Source organism: Panthera leo, chromosome B1 (assembly GCF_018350215.1).
Source record: "Panthera leo isolate Ple1 chromosome B1, P.leo_Ple1_pat1.1, whole genome shotgun sequence".
NCBI lineage: Eukaryota > Metazoa > Chordata > Mammalia > Carnivora > Felidae > Panthera > Panthera leo.
Window position 1 is genome coordinate 50,078,415 of NC_056682.1, and position 16,673 is coordinate 50,095,087.

Below are 16,673 nucleotides of genomic sequence, written 5' to 3' on the forward strand. Positions count from 1 at the left end.
AGCTCCCCCCCCCCCCCCCACTGTTAAAACTCCAGGCTTTAAGCCCCACCAATTGCAAGAATTCATGACATTCGGCCCCTCTCGCTTTCCGAGCCAATTGCTATGGGAATTTGTGTTCCCTGTGTCCTGGTCTCTCTTGCCCTTCTGTGGCTCCCCACCCACCACAGTGGCCAGGATCCATTTCTCTCACAAACCATGTGTCCACTCTTCCTGCCTTCTCTACCTTTAGTTGTAGAGTTTGTTCTTCCAGCCTTTAGGTTTATTTCTGGGGTATTGAGGATGATTTGGTAGTTATCTAGTTGTGTTCATGGGACGAGGCGAGCCTGGGGTCCTCGTACTCCCCCAGCATCTTCCCCTTCAGTAAATACATTCTTTAATAATGCCTTTAGTATTGAGTATTTTTCTAATAGCATGTCACTTTTCTATTTTCTATCAGGAGAGCAAGCCCTGGACCTGGAGCTCACTATTTTAAGAAATTATATACTGAAGTAAAATGCTGCATGAGTTAGAGAAAGGAAGGATCCAGAAACATATGGTAAGGAGGGAATGAATCAACTGAATTTCCTTGATTATGCATTCCTTTTTTTCTTCCACTTAATTCTTTCTTTGTTATAATTTGTTTGTAAGGTGTAGAGAATATTCTTTTGAAAACAGGAAGAGAAATTTTTAACATTTGATTTAAAAGGATAATGCTTTAGAAATATTGACTTACATTTTCTGGGATATTTGGTTAGCTGTTAATTATCCAACTTTTGATCCTCCAAGTTTAAGCTTTTTTGTGATCAATAGTTTTTGTTTTTTGTTGTCATTATTCTCTTATTCTGCTTACTCAAGCCTTTTATTAACATTGGCAACTTTTTTTATTTAAAGGAGAGGTGATTCTATCCCAGCTCTAATAATTTTACACCTCTAACAAGCATAGAAGCTAGAGAGAAGATTGAGCACCTGTGATGTGCTACTTATACTACCCTGTAGTAGTGTCCTTGCTGTTTGTTTATATTTTATCTCTTAGGTTAAAGGAGGTTCCACAAGGTTGAAGATTATTTTGCATTCTCGCTTCTCCTGTAGTTATACTGAGCATGTTTTAGACATGTTAAGAGTATGGTAAATACTTTCTGGAGGAAATAAATGAAAGGAATTGGGAATATTCTTTGGCGTAGAATATTATGAATTCAGTTCTAGATATGTTGAGTTCAAGATGAAAGCAAGTGAAGAGCTTTTGTAGCCTGCGATAGTAAAGTTGGTAAATGAACAGGAGTGAGAATGTTGTTTCAAGATTTATTAGCTGAAAGTACTCTCACATTCTCTGTCCTTTCTTGTCATAGCAACACAATATATTGTTTCTGTCTCAGTATACTTATCTCCATTTGGGGAGATTAGGAAACTGAGGTATAAGGTTTGAAAGCAAATCTGTCTCCAAAGGAGAAGAAATAATGCCCCACATTTCTAAGTATAGTAGTCTTTCTGAAAGACCAAGTTACTATTTATATTTTAAAGAGGAACACTTGATGTCTGCTAGCATAAGATAAATGAGAAGCAAACTAGGAAATACATTTTGTCTCTGGATTAATGCACCTACTACTGGGTAAAGATCAAAAGAGTTCTCTTCCATTAATTTCAACTCTGACTGTAAAGCCTTGAGCTTTTCAGAGTCTTTTTTTTTTTTTAAGTGGTTCAAAAGGAGGCTCATGTTAGGAATAAACATGACTAAGGAATGAACATGACTATCAAGGCTGGACAGGATGGTGTTTCTTTCCATTTAGAATAACAAATTGTCGCATACATCTTTGCCCTCTGTTAAATGTTGTTGATCTTCATTTTATAGAGCTCTAATTCTGCCCTGTATCTTGTTAAATTGGAGGACAGGGTGTGTCTATGTGTATATAAAAACTGAAGTTGTTTTTGGACGCTTACCCATTTCTTATTAGCCATACTGTAAAATATCCATACTAAGACAACCTGAACCAAACTTAAAATGTTCTGTGAGACACACATCAGTGTTCCAACTATTATTTTACCTTTTCAGATTTAAGCATTTTCTAGAAACTGGGGAAGGGTGGGGTTGTCGCACATAATCTTTTCAAGACTTACATGGTTCTCTTTTTTTTGCAGGCCTCATTGTTGGCAAGGACATCGATAAGAGGGTGACATTCATTTCTGTTCTAACCAGCTACTTTATAACTGTGAATAGTAACTATGCATATTTGTTGCTCAGCAAAACCAAGGAACAAGAGCTATGGCAGTTGAAAAAGTCTGTCTGATTCCAGGGTATTTTTCCTGGGTTTCATCATCAGGGACCTTCTCCTTTTCATCTCATCAACAATGTGGTACCTTTTACCATTCAGTAAAGATTAAGGACATGTTCTTTGGTCAGCAACCAGAACTTAAAATCTGCTGGAATAAGGTCAGAGACCATTTCAATTACAGCTGAGGAAAATGAAATTTCCATTTTATTTGGTGCCTTGTACAGGGAGCACACTAACTCTTAACAGAAAGGTCTGAGTGAAAAGAGATTGAGTTCGTCTAATAGAAACTCATGGTTATGGCGAGTGACCCAACGTGATTAGAGGGGGCAAGAGCCACACAGGAACTCATGACGGGCTATACCATGTTGCGGAATGGGGGAGTGGGGAATGGAGGTCAAACCTGTATGTTACGGTGGTCCAACCGGATCCGACTCACGTGGCTCAGTTTCACGCTCTTCATCATTCTGGTTTTCTTCCCCCTTATTGCTCACTATTATCTCACCACTCTGGATGAGGCTGATGAGGCAGGCAAGCGGATTTTTGGCCCAAGGGCTGGTAATGAACTATGCGAGGTAAAGCATGTGCTGGATCTTTGCCGGATTCGTGAGTCTGTAAGCGAAGAGCTTTTGCAGCTGGAAGCCAAGCGGCAAGAGCTGAACAGTGAAATTGCCAAGCTGAATCTGAAGATTGAAGCCTGTAAGAAGAGCATTGAGAATGCCAAGCAGGACTTGCTTCAGCTCAAGAATGTCATTAGCCAGACTGAGCATTCTTACAAAGAGCTGATGGCTCAAAATCAGCCCAAACTTTCTTTGCCTATCCGATTGCTTCCAGAGAAGGACGATGCCGGTCTTCCTCCCCCAAAGGTCATACGGGGATGCCGGCTGCACAATTGTTTCGATTATTCTCGCTGTCCTCTCACCTCTGGTTTTCCAGTCTATGTGTATGACAGTGACCAGTTTGCCTTTGGCAGCTACCTGGATCCTTTGGTCAAGCAGGCTTTTCAGGCTACAGCACGAGCCAGCGTTTATGTTACAGAAAATGCGGACATTGCCTGCCTTTATGTGATATTAGTGGGAGAAATACAGGAGCCAGTAGTGCTTCAGCCTGCTGAACTTGAGAAGCAGCTCTATTCTCTACCACATTGGCGGACAGATGGACACAACCATGTCATCATCAATCTGTCGCGGAAGTCAGATACACAGAATTTACTATATAATGTCAGTACAGGCCGGGCCATGGTGGCCCAGTCTACTTTCTATGCTGCCCAGTACAGACCTGGATTTGACTTGGTAGTGTCACCACTAGTCCATGCCATGTCAGAGCCCAACTTCATGGAAATCCCACCACAGGTGCCAGTTAAGCGGAAATATCTTTTCACCTTCCAGGGTGAGAAGATTGAATCACTGAGATCCAGCCTTCAGGAGGCCCGCTCCTTTGAAGAAGAAATGGAGGGTGACCCTCCAGCCGACTATGATGATCGTATCATTGCCACCTTAAAGGCTGTACAGGACAGCAAGCTAGATCAGGTCCTGGTAGAATTTACCTGCAAAAACCAGCCTAAACCCAGTCTGCCTACTGAGTGGGCACTGTGTGGGGAGCGTGAGGACCGCTTAGAATTACTGAAGCTTTCCACCTTTGCCCTCATTATCACTCCTGGGGACCCTCACTTGGTTATTTCATCTGGGTGTGCAACACGGCTCTTTGAAGCCCTGGAAGTTGGTGCTGTCCCAGTTGTGCTGGGGGAGCAAGTCCAGCTTCCCTACCAGGACATGCTGCAGTGGAATGAGGCAGCCCTGGTGGTGCCCAAGCCACGTGTTACCGAGGTTCATTTTCTGTTACGAAGCCTCTCAGATAGTGATCTGCTGGCTATGAGGCGGCAAGGCCGCTTTCTCTGGGAGACGTACTTCTCAACCGCTGACAGTATTTTTAATACCGTGCTGGCTATGATTAGGACTCGCATACAGATCCCAGCTGCTCCCATCCGGGAAGAGGCGGCAGCTGAGATCCCCCATCGTTCAGGCAAGGCGGCTGGAACGGACCCTAACATGGCCGACAATGGGGATCTGGACCTGGGGCCAGTGGAAACGGAGCCGCCTTATGCCTCACCCAAATACCTCCGCAACTTTACTTTGACTGTCACTGATTTTTACCGCAGCTGGAACTCTGCTCCAGGGCCTTTCCATCTGTTCCCCCACACACCCTTTGACCCTGTATTGCCCTCAGAGGCCAAATTCTTGGGCTCAGGGACTGGATTTCGGCCTATTGGTGGTGGAGCTGGGGGTTCTGGCAAGGAGTTTCAGGCGGCACTTGGAGGCAACGTTCCACGAGAGCAGTTCACGGTGGTGATGTTGACTTATGAGAGGGAGGAAGTGCTTATGAACTCTTTAGAGAGACTGAATGGCCTCCCTTACCTGAACAAGGTCGTGGTGGTATGGAATTCTCCCAAGCTACCGTCAGAGGACCTTCTGTGGCCCGACATTGGCGTCCCTATTATGGTAATAGAAAAAAGCAGTTTGTTTTACTGCATGAGATAGCATTTTACTCCTTAATCCTTTTTCCAAATATATATAAAGTGTATCTTTATAGATACACTTTTTCCCCCCCATACAGATTTCCTTTCCCCATGGAATTTCTGCTTGCTTCTTTTTCAGTCCTTTCAGGCCTTGCCAGTTCCATTTCTGCTACTCACTTCCTCTAAATCTCCTAAGACTCTCCAAAACTGAAATCCATACTGGCCTCATGAAGGTTTACAAAAGCCCTTCAGTTACCCCATTGATGTTTTCTGTGTCATAACAAACATGTTGATGAGAATGATGATGACAGAGCTATTAGTAAGCACCTGTGATTTCAGGGTTTATAGAATTTAGGATTTATAGAACTTACATTATTATGGTCTCTTCACTTTATATCTGTGGAAACTAAGGCTTCGAGAGATTAACTGTTCTGCCCAAGGTCATGATTAATAAAGGACAAGCTGAGCTTTAGTGTCTGATTCCAGAAGCTGCATTTTTAATCACCTCCCTGTTTTAGCAGGAAGACCCATTTCTTTATCAGGATATTACAGAAGTCTTTTGAAGGATTAGAGTTGGGGGTTTGAAATATTTGGGAGTTGGAGATTCTGCACCTTTTCTATGGTCTCTTACAGGTTCTTTCTCAGATTCTTTACTTTATCTGTTGACTTGGATGCTGTATTTTACAGGAAAAATAATCTGTTATGTAGAATAGGGCTTTAGTTCTGAGTACTTTGTTTATCCACCTTCTGACATAAATTTGGCCTTAGCAGATTACCCATTTATCTTAAATGTGAGGCCTTAGAGCAAGTCATAAGCAAACAAAGTTCCAACCACTTACCCCATGGCATAGACTTTCCAGAAAAAGGTAGCAAAGATAGGCAAAAGTTCTGGTGGGCCATCCATTGCCAAAAGCTTGCTTAAGAAAATTAGTGTAATTTTTAGGAAGAACTTGTCTGAAGGGGAATGTTTGGACTAGACCAGTGTTTTGAAAATTTATATCAAGAAACTAATTCATGTGAAGTATTTTCTAAGCAGCAGCATGGTATAATGTTAGGGCAGTATGAGTTTTGGATTAATATAGACCTGGGATTAAGTAGTCCTTTTGGATCTTTGATGAGTTAATTAACTTCTTTGACTTATGGGTTAAACAGAAAAATAAAATAATACAAGTAAGGAATCTAGAAAGGTGCCTAATAATTTTTTGATTCCTACTTACCCTTTCATGTCCAAGAAGATGGGAGGCAGTATGGATATCTGTCTATGTTGTGGACAGGGTTAACTCACTTCACTGATAAAGGCTTCTTGTATCCTCTGCATAACAGCTCTTATTACTTGCTTTCTCCTGTACAAATCTTTAAAATTGTCTTTCTTATTACTGCTGCTATGTGCTTACCACCACTGCTCATCTTTTCTTTTCTTTTATTTAGTTGAATTTATACTCTGAGGCTCTTCAGAGACTGTGTAGTGTTCTAAAAACTTTTGATCCCAGAATTTATCTTGTATATTAAGAAAAGTGTTATAAATAGGGAGATTTCTTTATAAGATTTCTTTCCAAATAAATTTCACTTTTTTCTTTCTCAGTTACAGCTTCTTAAATGTCATTGAAATTAAAAAGAAAAAAGCGTTTGTTCTGTGAAAGGTGGATGCTGCTCAAATAGAATAATAAAGCAGCCTTGGTTTTCCTTTTTTCCTGAGTTTTCTTTGAATTTGATAGGGATGTAGAGAAGCTGATGCCACCCTGTTAACAATGACTGAAATTAGTTAGAGAACTTACCAGAACTAATCCTCTCTTTTAGCTCTGGTGGGAAATAAGTACTCCTCTTTGATTACTGGGCAGCTCATTGCAATAATACAATGCCTAGTTGGAAAGTGCCAGAAACTTTCCAAATGGGGGGCCATTCTGAATAGCTTGCCCATACTCATGATACCAGTTTTTTTCCTAGTTCTTCTGAAAAAGAGGAAACATTTTTAAGCTGGAGAATTCACTGTATTCTCTAAATATTTTGCCTGTTCTTTCTGTTTAAGAGAGGCAGGTTTTTTGGGGGGCAGTGGTTGAATTGCTGACCTCTTGGGCACAGAGCCAACACTACCAGGTATCAATACTAGGAGGGACTCGCAGCTCTCTCTCTCCCCTGTGGAGAAATGGCACCGTTATGAGACGTTGCAGAGTAGTTTTCCTACCCAGGATGCAGATGTACCCAATTCATTATGTTATAATTAACGGGTCTTTATAAAATTAGCAGTAGGGTGGTTCCCAGGCAATCTGTCAGATTCCAATCCTTAAGGGAAAATGATTTCAAATCAGCATATTTGAATTAATCTAGGAACCCACACATATCATTTCAGAAATTGAGGGGCAATTTGTGCTTCCCTTGTGCTCAGGTTCTCACCTAAGCATGAGGCATAAATGGTAAATATTTGTGGGCTATGAAATGTATTGAGCACTAGGTTTTTGAGTAGAGAGGGATTGTCTTAGGGGTGCCTTCTGGGATTTGTCAAATTCCTCATACTTGTCTATTATTTAGATGACAAAGGGGAAACTACATTGGATCTGGCTTAAAGCAAATGTGATCTTTACCACCATCCTTTGACACTCTTGCCCCAAAAGATTTAATTCTCTTCAGTTCAAATGGGAAAGGGCCTGGGCAAGGTGACTAGACTCCACCCAGAGAGATGGGGCAAGTGCCACTAGTTGAAGTAGCTGACTCATCAGAATGGGGCGGGGCTGCTGAACAGAGGTGGTGGTGGTGGGTGACTGCTCTGTCTCTTGCCTGTTTTGTAAACAGTTGAATCAGGTTCATTAGCTCTGGGAGCTTAATAACTAAGAATGTCTAATGGAAGTGGAGAGTAGTATTCTTTTTTTAAATTTTAGAGAGAGAGAGGGAGTGCAAGTGGGAGAGAATGGCAGAGGGAGAGAGAGAGAATCTCAAGCAGGCTCCACACTGAGTGCAGAGCCCGATGTAGGGCTCAGTCTCAGGAACTGTGAGAATATGACCTGAGCCAAAATCAAGTCTGACACTCAATGGACCCAGCCATCCAGGTGCCCTGTGTGGGGAATAAGTATTATGTCAAAGGATTTGAAAGCTAGTCCTTTGAGAAAAACTCCCTACTGGGTTGGGGACCACCACTTTCATGCGTCTTAAAGATGTTCCACTGTTTTCAGGTCTCCCTTGTTTCTGATGGTATGTCAGTGGTCTTCAAATTTTTGTTTTCCTATATGGAACACGTTCTTTTCCTCTGGCTGCTTTCAAGACTTTATGTTTAGTTTTCAGTGCTTTGAGTATGATATGCCTTGGCATGGTTTTCTTCTATTTGTGTTCTGACTGGGGTTCACTAAGCTTCTTAAATCTGTCAATTTATTTTTTCTTCATATATTGGAAAATTTTTATGTCATTATCTATTCAGGTATATTTCTCTGCCCCATTCTTTTCCTCCTCTCCTTTGGGGGCTTCATTATATGTATATTAGACATTTAAAAATATTTATTTATTTTGAGAGAGTGAGAGAGCATGCATACGCATGCTGGGGAGAGGCAGAGGGAGGGAGGGAGGGAGAGAGGGGAGGGAGGGAGGGAGGGAGGGAGAGAGAGAGAGAGAGAGAGAGAGAGAGAGAGAATGAGAATGAGAATGAGAATGAATGAATGAATCCCAAGCAGGCTTTGCACTGTCGGTGCAGAGTCTGATGTGGGGCTTGATCTCATGAATTATGAGATGATAACCTGAACTGAAATCAAGAGTCAGATGTTCAATCGACTGAGCCACCCAGATGCCCTGTGAATATTAGACATTTTGATTCCATCCCACAGTTCTTAGTGTCTCTATTCATTTTTTTTAATCTTTTTTTCTGTTCTGCAATTTTGATAATTTCTCTTGATTTATCATCATGTTCACAAACTTTTGTGTCATCTCTACACTTAAGCTCATCCAGTCAATTTTAAATTGCAAATATTATATTTTCCAGTTCCAGAATATCCATGTTTTTAAAGTAATAGTTTCCATTTCCCTGATGAGATTTCCTCCCTTTTTTTTTTCCATTCTGAGTACATTTTATTGAGCATAGTTATAATAGCTACTTTAACACCTTTGCTGATTCCAACATTTGGGGTTTTGCTTTCATTGATTTTTCTTTTTTCTTGAAGGTCATGTTTTTCTGGTTCTTGGTACATCGCACAGTTTTGTATTAAACTCTGTACATTGTGAATATTACATTGTGAAGACTGGATTTTGTTTTATTTCTCTGTGAAGTATTGATACTTTAGTTTTCACAAGCAGTTTATTTGGTTGGACTCAAATGGCAAGTTCCATCTCTTGAGTGAGTGGCAACTCAAATGTTAGTTCAATCTTTTTATCTTTTATTAGTCTGCTTACAGATAGTACCAAGCATGCATGCATGCTTGGCCATGGTAAGGATTCTAGATTTTATTAGAAGTATGTTAGGATGCCATTGGAGGGTTTTGAGGAAAGGGTAATATGTGTTGGACTATGGGGAAAAGAGCAGAAGAAACAGTTCAGAGGCTATTATTGCAGGAGCCTAGGTGAGGGGTGTTGTAAACTTGGACCAGAGCAGCAGTGGTAGAGAGGGTCAGCTAAGCATATCACATCTCCCTACTAGAATCCAAGGTCTCTGTGGAAGTGTTAAGACCAGAATGTGCCCATTTTTCCAAATGAAAACTATATAGAGAGATACGAGATTGTTTTTCACTGCCATTTTCCCTCCCTCCCAGCCCTTAATAGTAAAACTGTAAAAGGAGAACCCCATTTTGGAAACCTAATGTCATGCCAGAGTAGTTATTGTCATGTCAGTCATCATGGTCAACTAAGGGAACAAGAAGGAAGACTAGAAGAGAACTCAGTGTCATTAATAATCAGGCTTGGACTTCTGCCAGTCAGGCTGTTAAAGGCTTTACTTCTGGCTAGACCTCAGGCAACAGTAGAGATAATAATAAAGGCTATTCCTTATAAAGTTGGTACACATTGTTTTTTTATCTGTGTCCACTCTCCTTTAAGAAATATTACTTGAGGGGTGCCTCAGTGGCTCAGTTGGTTGATTTTAGCTCAGGTCTTGATCTTAGGGTTGTAAGGTCAAGCCCTGAGTTGGGCTCTGCAAGTAATATATATGTTACATGAATAGATCAGATGATATTTTCCTAAAATGTGATTTCTAAGCAAAACTAACAGGAAAAATCTTGTCCAGTTTTTCTAGGTCTAAGATTGTACAAAGTCTGGTAGACTTCACTAGGTTTAGCATCTCTGGTTTTTTTCTTTGACATTATTTAATAACTTGGTGATTATAGCTATGGCTCTCGTTTTTCTGTTTGAGAAGAGGCTACGTGGCTGTGAAGGAGAATTCTATAAAACAGAGCTACCAGAAATCAGAAATTATAGCAAAAACTATAAATGTGTAATATAAAGGAATTGCTGAAAAGTCATGTTGCATAAATGATTTCTTAATTGCTACAAATCAATTCTTTAGGGAATGTCTCCTCCTCTTAGTCTATTTGTACTCTTTACTAATTCAAAGTAAGGAATCTGAGACTGAGAGAATTTTGTTTTGGGTCACTCAACCAATTAATACCCAAATTAGAACTTAGGTCTTAGGACTTCTGACCATGGTCAGTGCATGTTTTTCTTTTTTACCAAATCTCAATTTCTTGAAAAGGCACAGCTTACATGCATAAATAAAATGTTTACAAAGTAAAATAGGAGGAGATTGTATTAATCTTATGTGATAATAATTGCTAACAAGTTTTGAGCATTTTCTATGTGCTCGGTCAGCACTGTGTTGTCCTCTTGATATGCATTCTCTTGTTTAAAAACTATTTATATATTTTGAGAGAAAGCAAGAGAGCGTGGGCACATGAGCGGTGGAGGGGCAGAGAGCCAGGGAGAGAGAGAATTGCAAGCAGGCTTTGCACTGTCAGCGTGGAGCCCGACTCAGGGCTCCATACCAAGAACCCGTGAAATTACGACCTGAGCCAAAATCAAGAGTTGGACACTTAGCTGACTGAGCCACCCAGACACCCCTGCATTCTCTCATTTGATGGTGAACCTCTAACCTATGCTATTTGACCTACAGCTTTATAGGGATCATGTACAACTTCTTTTATGAGTTAAAACAGACTTATCTCATAACCTAAAATATAACCTAAAATCAAAACCTAAATTGTTTTTTAATACTGCATCAGACCCAAATTTAAAGTAAGTTATAAATAGAAAAGTAGTTCACTGTGTTCACCTTCTTATTCCTTTCCCTTTCTTTTCATTACCTAACTTTCCCTACTGCTTAATGTTTATTGAATGAATGAGTCCCTTGAAAAATCAAGATATTTTAATGCTGCTTGGTCTCTCTCTGTTGATTATCTCTCCACCCTAGTCACCTCAAGCTGTTTCACATGGGTCCTTGTCTCAAAAGCAGGTATACAGGACTATGAGCTTCCCTTTATACCTCATTTTCTTAATTCCTGAGCTCTGTGATGGGTTACTTCTTTTTAAAACTTTTTAAATTTTTTAAATATATTTTTAATGTCTATTTTTGAGAGAGTAGAGCGGGGTGGGGGCAGAGAGAGAGGGAGACACAGAATCTGAAGCAGGCTCCGGGCTCTGAGCCATCAGCACAGAGCCCGGCACGGGGCTTGAACCCGTGAAGTGTGAGATCATGACCTGAGCTGCAGTCGGAAACTCAACTGACTGAGCCCCCCAGGCGTCCTGGGTTACTTTTTTAAGTTAGAGGAAAGGGGAGGATGGAGGACAAAAGCTAATTGCTGTTTACCTTATTGCCTGTATGGTGACTTGACATAAGGCTCATTTTCAGAAATGGATTCATTACAGAAGTGTATCACACATGTGTATGTGTTGTTTGAGACTGGAGACTGTTGACTTTGGCTAGGCAAAATTTTAAGGAGAGAAAGGAGAACATTTTAAGTGTATTTAAATTGCTGAATTTAATAGGTGGCATTATGTGTTTGTATGGTGCTTTATATTTTCCACACATATTTTCTAATTTTATTACTTGTCAAGTATGTTTTACCTTTTTGTGTTCCCTGTTCTTGGTCTACTTTATGACTTGGGTTCATACACTTAATTTCTTCATGCCCTATTTTTCTTGCTTCCCAACTTCAAAGACCTGCCTATGGCTAGTTGTGAGCTGCTTTTATAAAAGATTCCATATTTAGGTAGTTCTTCCATTTGAATCCAAATTCCTCTGCTGCACTTCAGCAACTGTCACTTACCAAATTGTAGAAATGTTCGATTGTTGCTTGTTAATAGCAATAACTACTTACATTTCCATCCCTTACATATTAAGAAATATTGGCTATCTATTAATTGGGGATCTAACTTATGATAGCTAATTAAATATTTATGATGTAAATTGATACTTTCCTAATTAATGTGAATTTGCTGATTTCTGCCAGGATTTAGAAGCCAAATACCTTATTAGCATACTAGGAGAAAGGATCTTTGTAGAGTAGTAGCTCTTTATCATTCATAAATTCCAGAATTCCTCAAGAACCAACTTAAATGTTATGTGAGGTTACTAATTATTTTTTGATCATGCATGTACTTGCATACATTTGCATACAGTAGGACTCCAGGCCATGACTGCTGTATTGTTCCATTGTGATGGGAAGAAACGTGCAGTGAGTGGAAGTCTAGGCTTTTATGAATGATGGTAGAACTAGTCAGCAGGAGAACTCATGTAGCTTCCCCAGGAAGCATTGTTCATGAAACAAACTAAAAATGAATGTTGGCGTGCATGGCTCCTGACTTGGCAGTTGTAGGTTGATGGATTGTTTTGCTCTGGAATACTAGATTAAATGCTAGGAGGTTTTAGTATGTAGAATGTTATAGTTTTGATACATAAAGTTATCAAGTCTTTATTCCATATTCTGAAAATAGAATGGACAGGGCTAAAGTAGGGTTTATTTCCTAGTCGTTTGGTTATTTGCTCTTTTATAAGATGTGTTGAACACCTACTGTATGCCAGGCACATTGCTCGGTACATTCTGGTCAGTGTCATAACCAGTAATTGACTTAGTAACTTGAGGGTCAGTTTTCATGTCCACGAGTTACCAAGGTATAATCATTAGGCATGAGAAAATAGCCAGTGTTGAAGAAGCAGGAGCTGTTTTTTAGTTTTAAAAACAAAACAAAACAATGTCAACAAAAATGAGCAACATGACTTACTACTCTGGTTGACTCATTTCTATCCTTTTCGATCTGCCGTTTCTCAAAAATCTTAGATGCCAATGCTGATCTGATGGATGTCTGCATTACAGATATTTAAGTTTTTTAGTCCTTATGTTTTTGGTGCCAGAATTGATAACAGTAGGTTTGCTGAGCAAAATTTTGTCTAGCTATTAAGCAGTATAGCTTTGAAGCAAAACTGTTAGAAGAAAGCTTTTACTCTTTCCTCCTAGTTAATTTTAGTTTATATTTGCAATGTCTGTAAGTGCAGAAATCTCCTTTTGGTTGTAAGGAAAAGGTAAATTGTTCTTAAATAATGAACTGTATGTGCTGTACTGTCTTCTGAATGTTGACTCTAAATCAGAGTATCTCCTCAGTGGCACTAATGACATGTAGGGCTGGATAATTCTTTGCTCTGGGTGGTTGTCCCGTGCTTGTAGTATTTAGCAGCATCCCTGGCCTCTGCTGACTAGATACGAGTAGCTCACCCCGTTCCACTACCAGTTATGACAACCAAGACTGTCCAGCGTCATTGTTTTATATGTTTCTTGGGCAGAATCGCTCATAGTTAAGAATCACTGCTGTAAATTCTTAAAGCAGACTTTTTGACCACAATTGTTTGTGAGCCAACCAGAAATAAGCTGCTGCAGTTCATGATGCTGTGTTTCTGTGAATCCTCAAATCTTTCCTTTCATTCTGATGGCTGTTGCGTCAGTTCCCTAATCCTGAAAATCTTGCTGCCATCCAGCCCAGAGGGGTTGTGCCAGGATGAGCAAAGGTAGTATGTATACTTTATTTCTGGAATCCACAGTAGTTGTTTGTAATGGACTTGCCTCTTACTGGACTTTAATAAACTTGCTAAAAAATACAGATGTGAAATCTAGGCTAAAACACATTTGGTATTAGATCTTCAGTTCTAAGTCTTCCAGAAGACAAGCAGGTCCTCTTGATTTGGTTTATTTTGTAAATTGGACAAAAATTTTGGATGTGCTCTAGGCATCAAATCATGACTATTTTAGTTTGTGTTGTTTTTAGAGTGAATGAGGTTGTTTATAAGATGGTCACATTTGGCTGATGAATAAGTTCCATTTTTGCACACAGTATGGGGCTGTATTTAGGAGAGAGGTTCCTCACTTACCTTTGCACAAGTAAGTGGTGGAGTGGGAATGTGAACTCAGGCTTTTCTTTTTAAAAAAAAAATTGTCTCTATTTTCTTTTCTTTCTTTCCCCCCCTCCCCCTTTTTAGAAGGAGAGCGTGTGAGCTGATGAGAGGGTCAGAGGGGGAGAGAGAGAGAGAGAGAGAGAATCTTGGTCTGGAGCCTGACACAGGCCTTGATCCCATGACGCTAGGGTCATAACTGAGAGTCGGACACTCAACCAAATGAGCCATCTAGGCGCCCCCAGGCTTTTTTGATGGACTCCAAAACCATGCTTTTCCTCTACCAACCCTCTCAAAATTTAATGTGCATAGGAATCACCTGGGGATTTTGCAGGTTTCTGACTTGGTAGGCTTGGGGTAGGCCTGTGTTTCAAGAGAGCCCTAGGGGAGGCCCGTGTTGGTGGTGTTTGGCTTACACTTTACTAAAGTTCTGTGCTGTGTTCTTGGATTGCTAATTTTGCTGTAGATAATCTTCCTAGTGTCTAACCTGTAAAACTGATAATCTACAGTTGAATATTCAAGAATTGAGTATGTTTTCTTCATTTTAAGCTGTGTGTATTTGCTGCTAGAATTGAGGGGGAGCTTTGTCCACCTGAGCTGCCAGAATTGCAGTTCTGTATTAAGTGGATGCTAGGTGTGTTAGGAAAGTAAAATGAATGACCAAGAGTGGTTTGTTGGGGGTGGTTGAGCAAACAGCTGCCATAGTGCATTGATTCTAAGGTGGACGTTATTTTATATTTTAACATCTCTGAAATTGGGTGTGTCTTAAGATAGATGGCATTTTGTGTTTGCTGAGGTTGGCATTTGGCTCCTGCTACTTCTGACCATTTCCCTGCTCCCTGGGGATGGAGCCCAGCAGCTACTGAGGTGAGTAGTTGGTCATCTCCCCCTCCCTGCTCATCTTTACTGCAACCCAGACCTCAGTGCTTTGTTCTGCAACTGCTGACTCTGAGCTTGGGAGACCTGGGCTTGCTTCCAGGGACTTTTTATATGGCCAAACGTGCTGCAGGGCAAGGGGGATTTCTGTGTCTATTGCTTGGCTCTGACATCTGTTTTCTGTAGTAGCAAATCTGATTATAGATTATAGATCCTTTCTTGTCTTGACTTGGGAGGAACTCCTCTGGGGCTGAGGCAAAGTCTTTTAAGACTTTTTAAAGCTCTTTAGTAAAGTAAACATTCTAAGTGATGTTTGGTTTGATGAGATTGATAAATTTAATGTAAGTTTAGCAGAAAAAGACTGATTTGGAGTTAGAAGGCACTAATTAGTGTCTAGCTCTGCCACTTGCCATTTGTCCATGTACAAGGTGAGAGTTGGCCATATGATCTGTAAGGCCTTTTGATCTCTGAACTAATTGGATTCTAAGTATGTTAGAATGCATTAGTTGAAGTATGAGGACTCTGCTCTAAGAACATAGAAGTGATTGGGGCGCCTGGATGGCTCAGTCGGTTAAGCGTCCGACTTCAGCTCAGGTCACGATCTCGCGGTCCGTGAGTTCGAGCCCCGCGTCGGGCTCTGGGCTGATGGCTCAGAGCCTGGAGCCTGCTTCTGATTCTGTGTCTCCCTCTCTCTCTGCCCCTCCCCCGTTCATGCTCTGTCTCTCTCTGTCTCAAAAATAAATAAAACCTTAAAAAATTAAAAAAAAAAAAGAACATAGAAGTGATTAATTTTGACAAGGGTGTAAGTTGACAGGAGGCAGAGAGAATGATTCTGGTAGAAGAAGAGGAGAAAGAGTATTTTAAGCTATGGAGACAGTATTTGTGAGATCACAGGAGTACCTTTGAAAGCATTCATGAAGTTTTAGACCATGGATATAATTCCATTCATCAAGCTAGGTAGAGCTTATTCTCAGTACAAGTAAAAGTTTCTGTTGAAAGTAAGATGACCCTCTCTGTCTTTCTAAAAAGATGATTCCTCAGGAAGTTCCCTTTGTTTCTGGTTTTTGAGAATAAATTGATAGTTTCCCATTAGGTGGATTAATTAGATATAGGTACAATAAAAATAAAATGAGCTATTAAAGTACTGAGTATGGTCATCTTCATATTGGGCAAGGTGAATAACAAAGCTACCACCTACATTGTTAGTAAACTGTGCTTATCTAAGATGTCTAAGTAAAACATTTTCTTTGTAATGTAATTCTGTTTGGGCACTAATCTTTGTTTTATGAAGAAAATACTGCTTTGCATATATGGGTCACTTTGGATAGAGAATCTTTGAATTGGGATTTGCTGTAAGTTAACACAGCTGTTAATTTTGCTGAGTTAGGTACCCCTTGAAAGAAAAAGCATCTGTATGTGTAGTCAGTGGGAATTGCAAAGGTGAGGTAATTAACCTCAACTGGATGGGCTCTCCTTTTTTAGGCATCAGAAATGACACAAACTCAAGGGATTTCTGAGTTGGGCTTTAAAATTTATAAGTAAGCCTGGGGATTTCAGAGCTGGGAATTATAATCTCAGTTCTACTCTGCCACCTTGTGTTCTCTTGGGAGAGTTATTTTTAATTTCTGTAGACTGTTTTATCGTTTATGTAAAATAATCCTCAGCTTTAACTTGTTTCACAAGAAAATTAGTTAGC

The 16,673-nt window shown here is 40.2% G+C and overlaps 1 protein-coding gene across 1 annotated transcript in view; it reads left to right on the top strand.

Annotated features, from left to right (window-relative positions):
- The window catches only part of EXTL3 (exostosin like glycosyltransferase 3), a 74,113-nt gene that overhangs the window by 36,999 nt on the left and 20,441 nt on the right, over positions 1 to 16,673 (top strand). Inside the window, exons 2-3 of the mRNA XM_042934958.1 lie at positions 437 to 535; positions 2,113 to 4,741. Coding sequence (XP_042790892.1) covers positions 2,594 to 4,741 — 2,148 coding nt within the window. The 5' untranslated portion in view covers positions 437 to 535; positions 2,113 to 2,593. The remainder of the gene's footprint in view (positions 1 to 436; positions 536 to 2,112; positions 4,742 to 16,673) is intronic.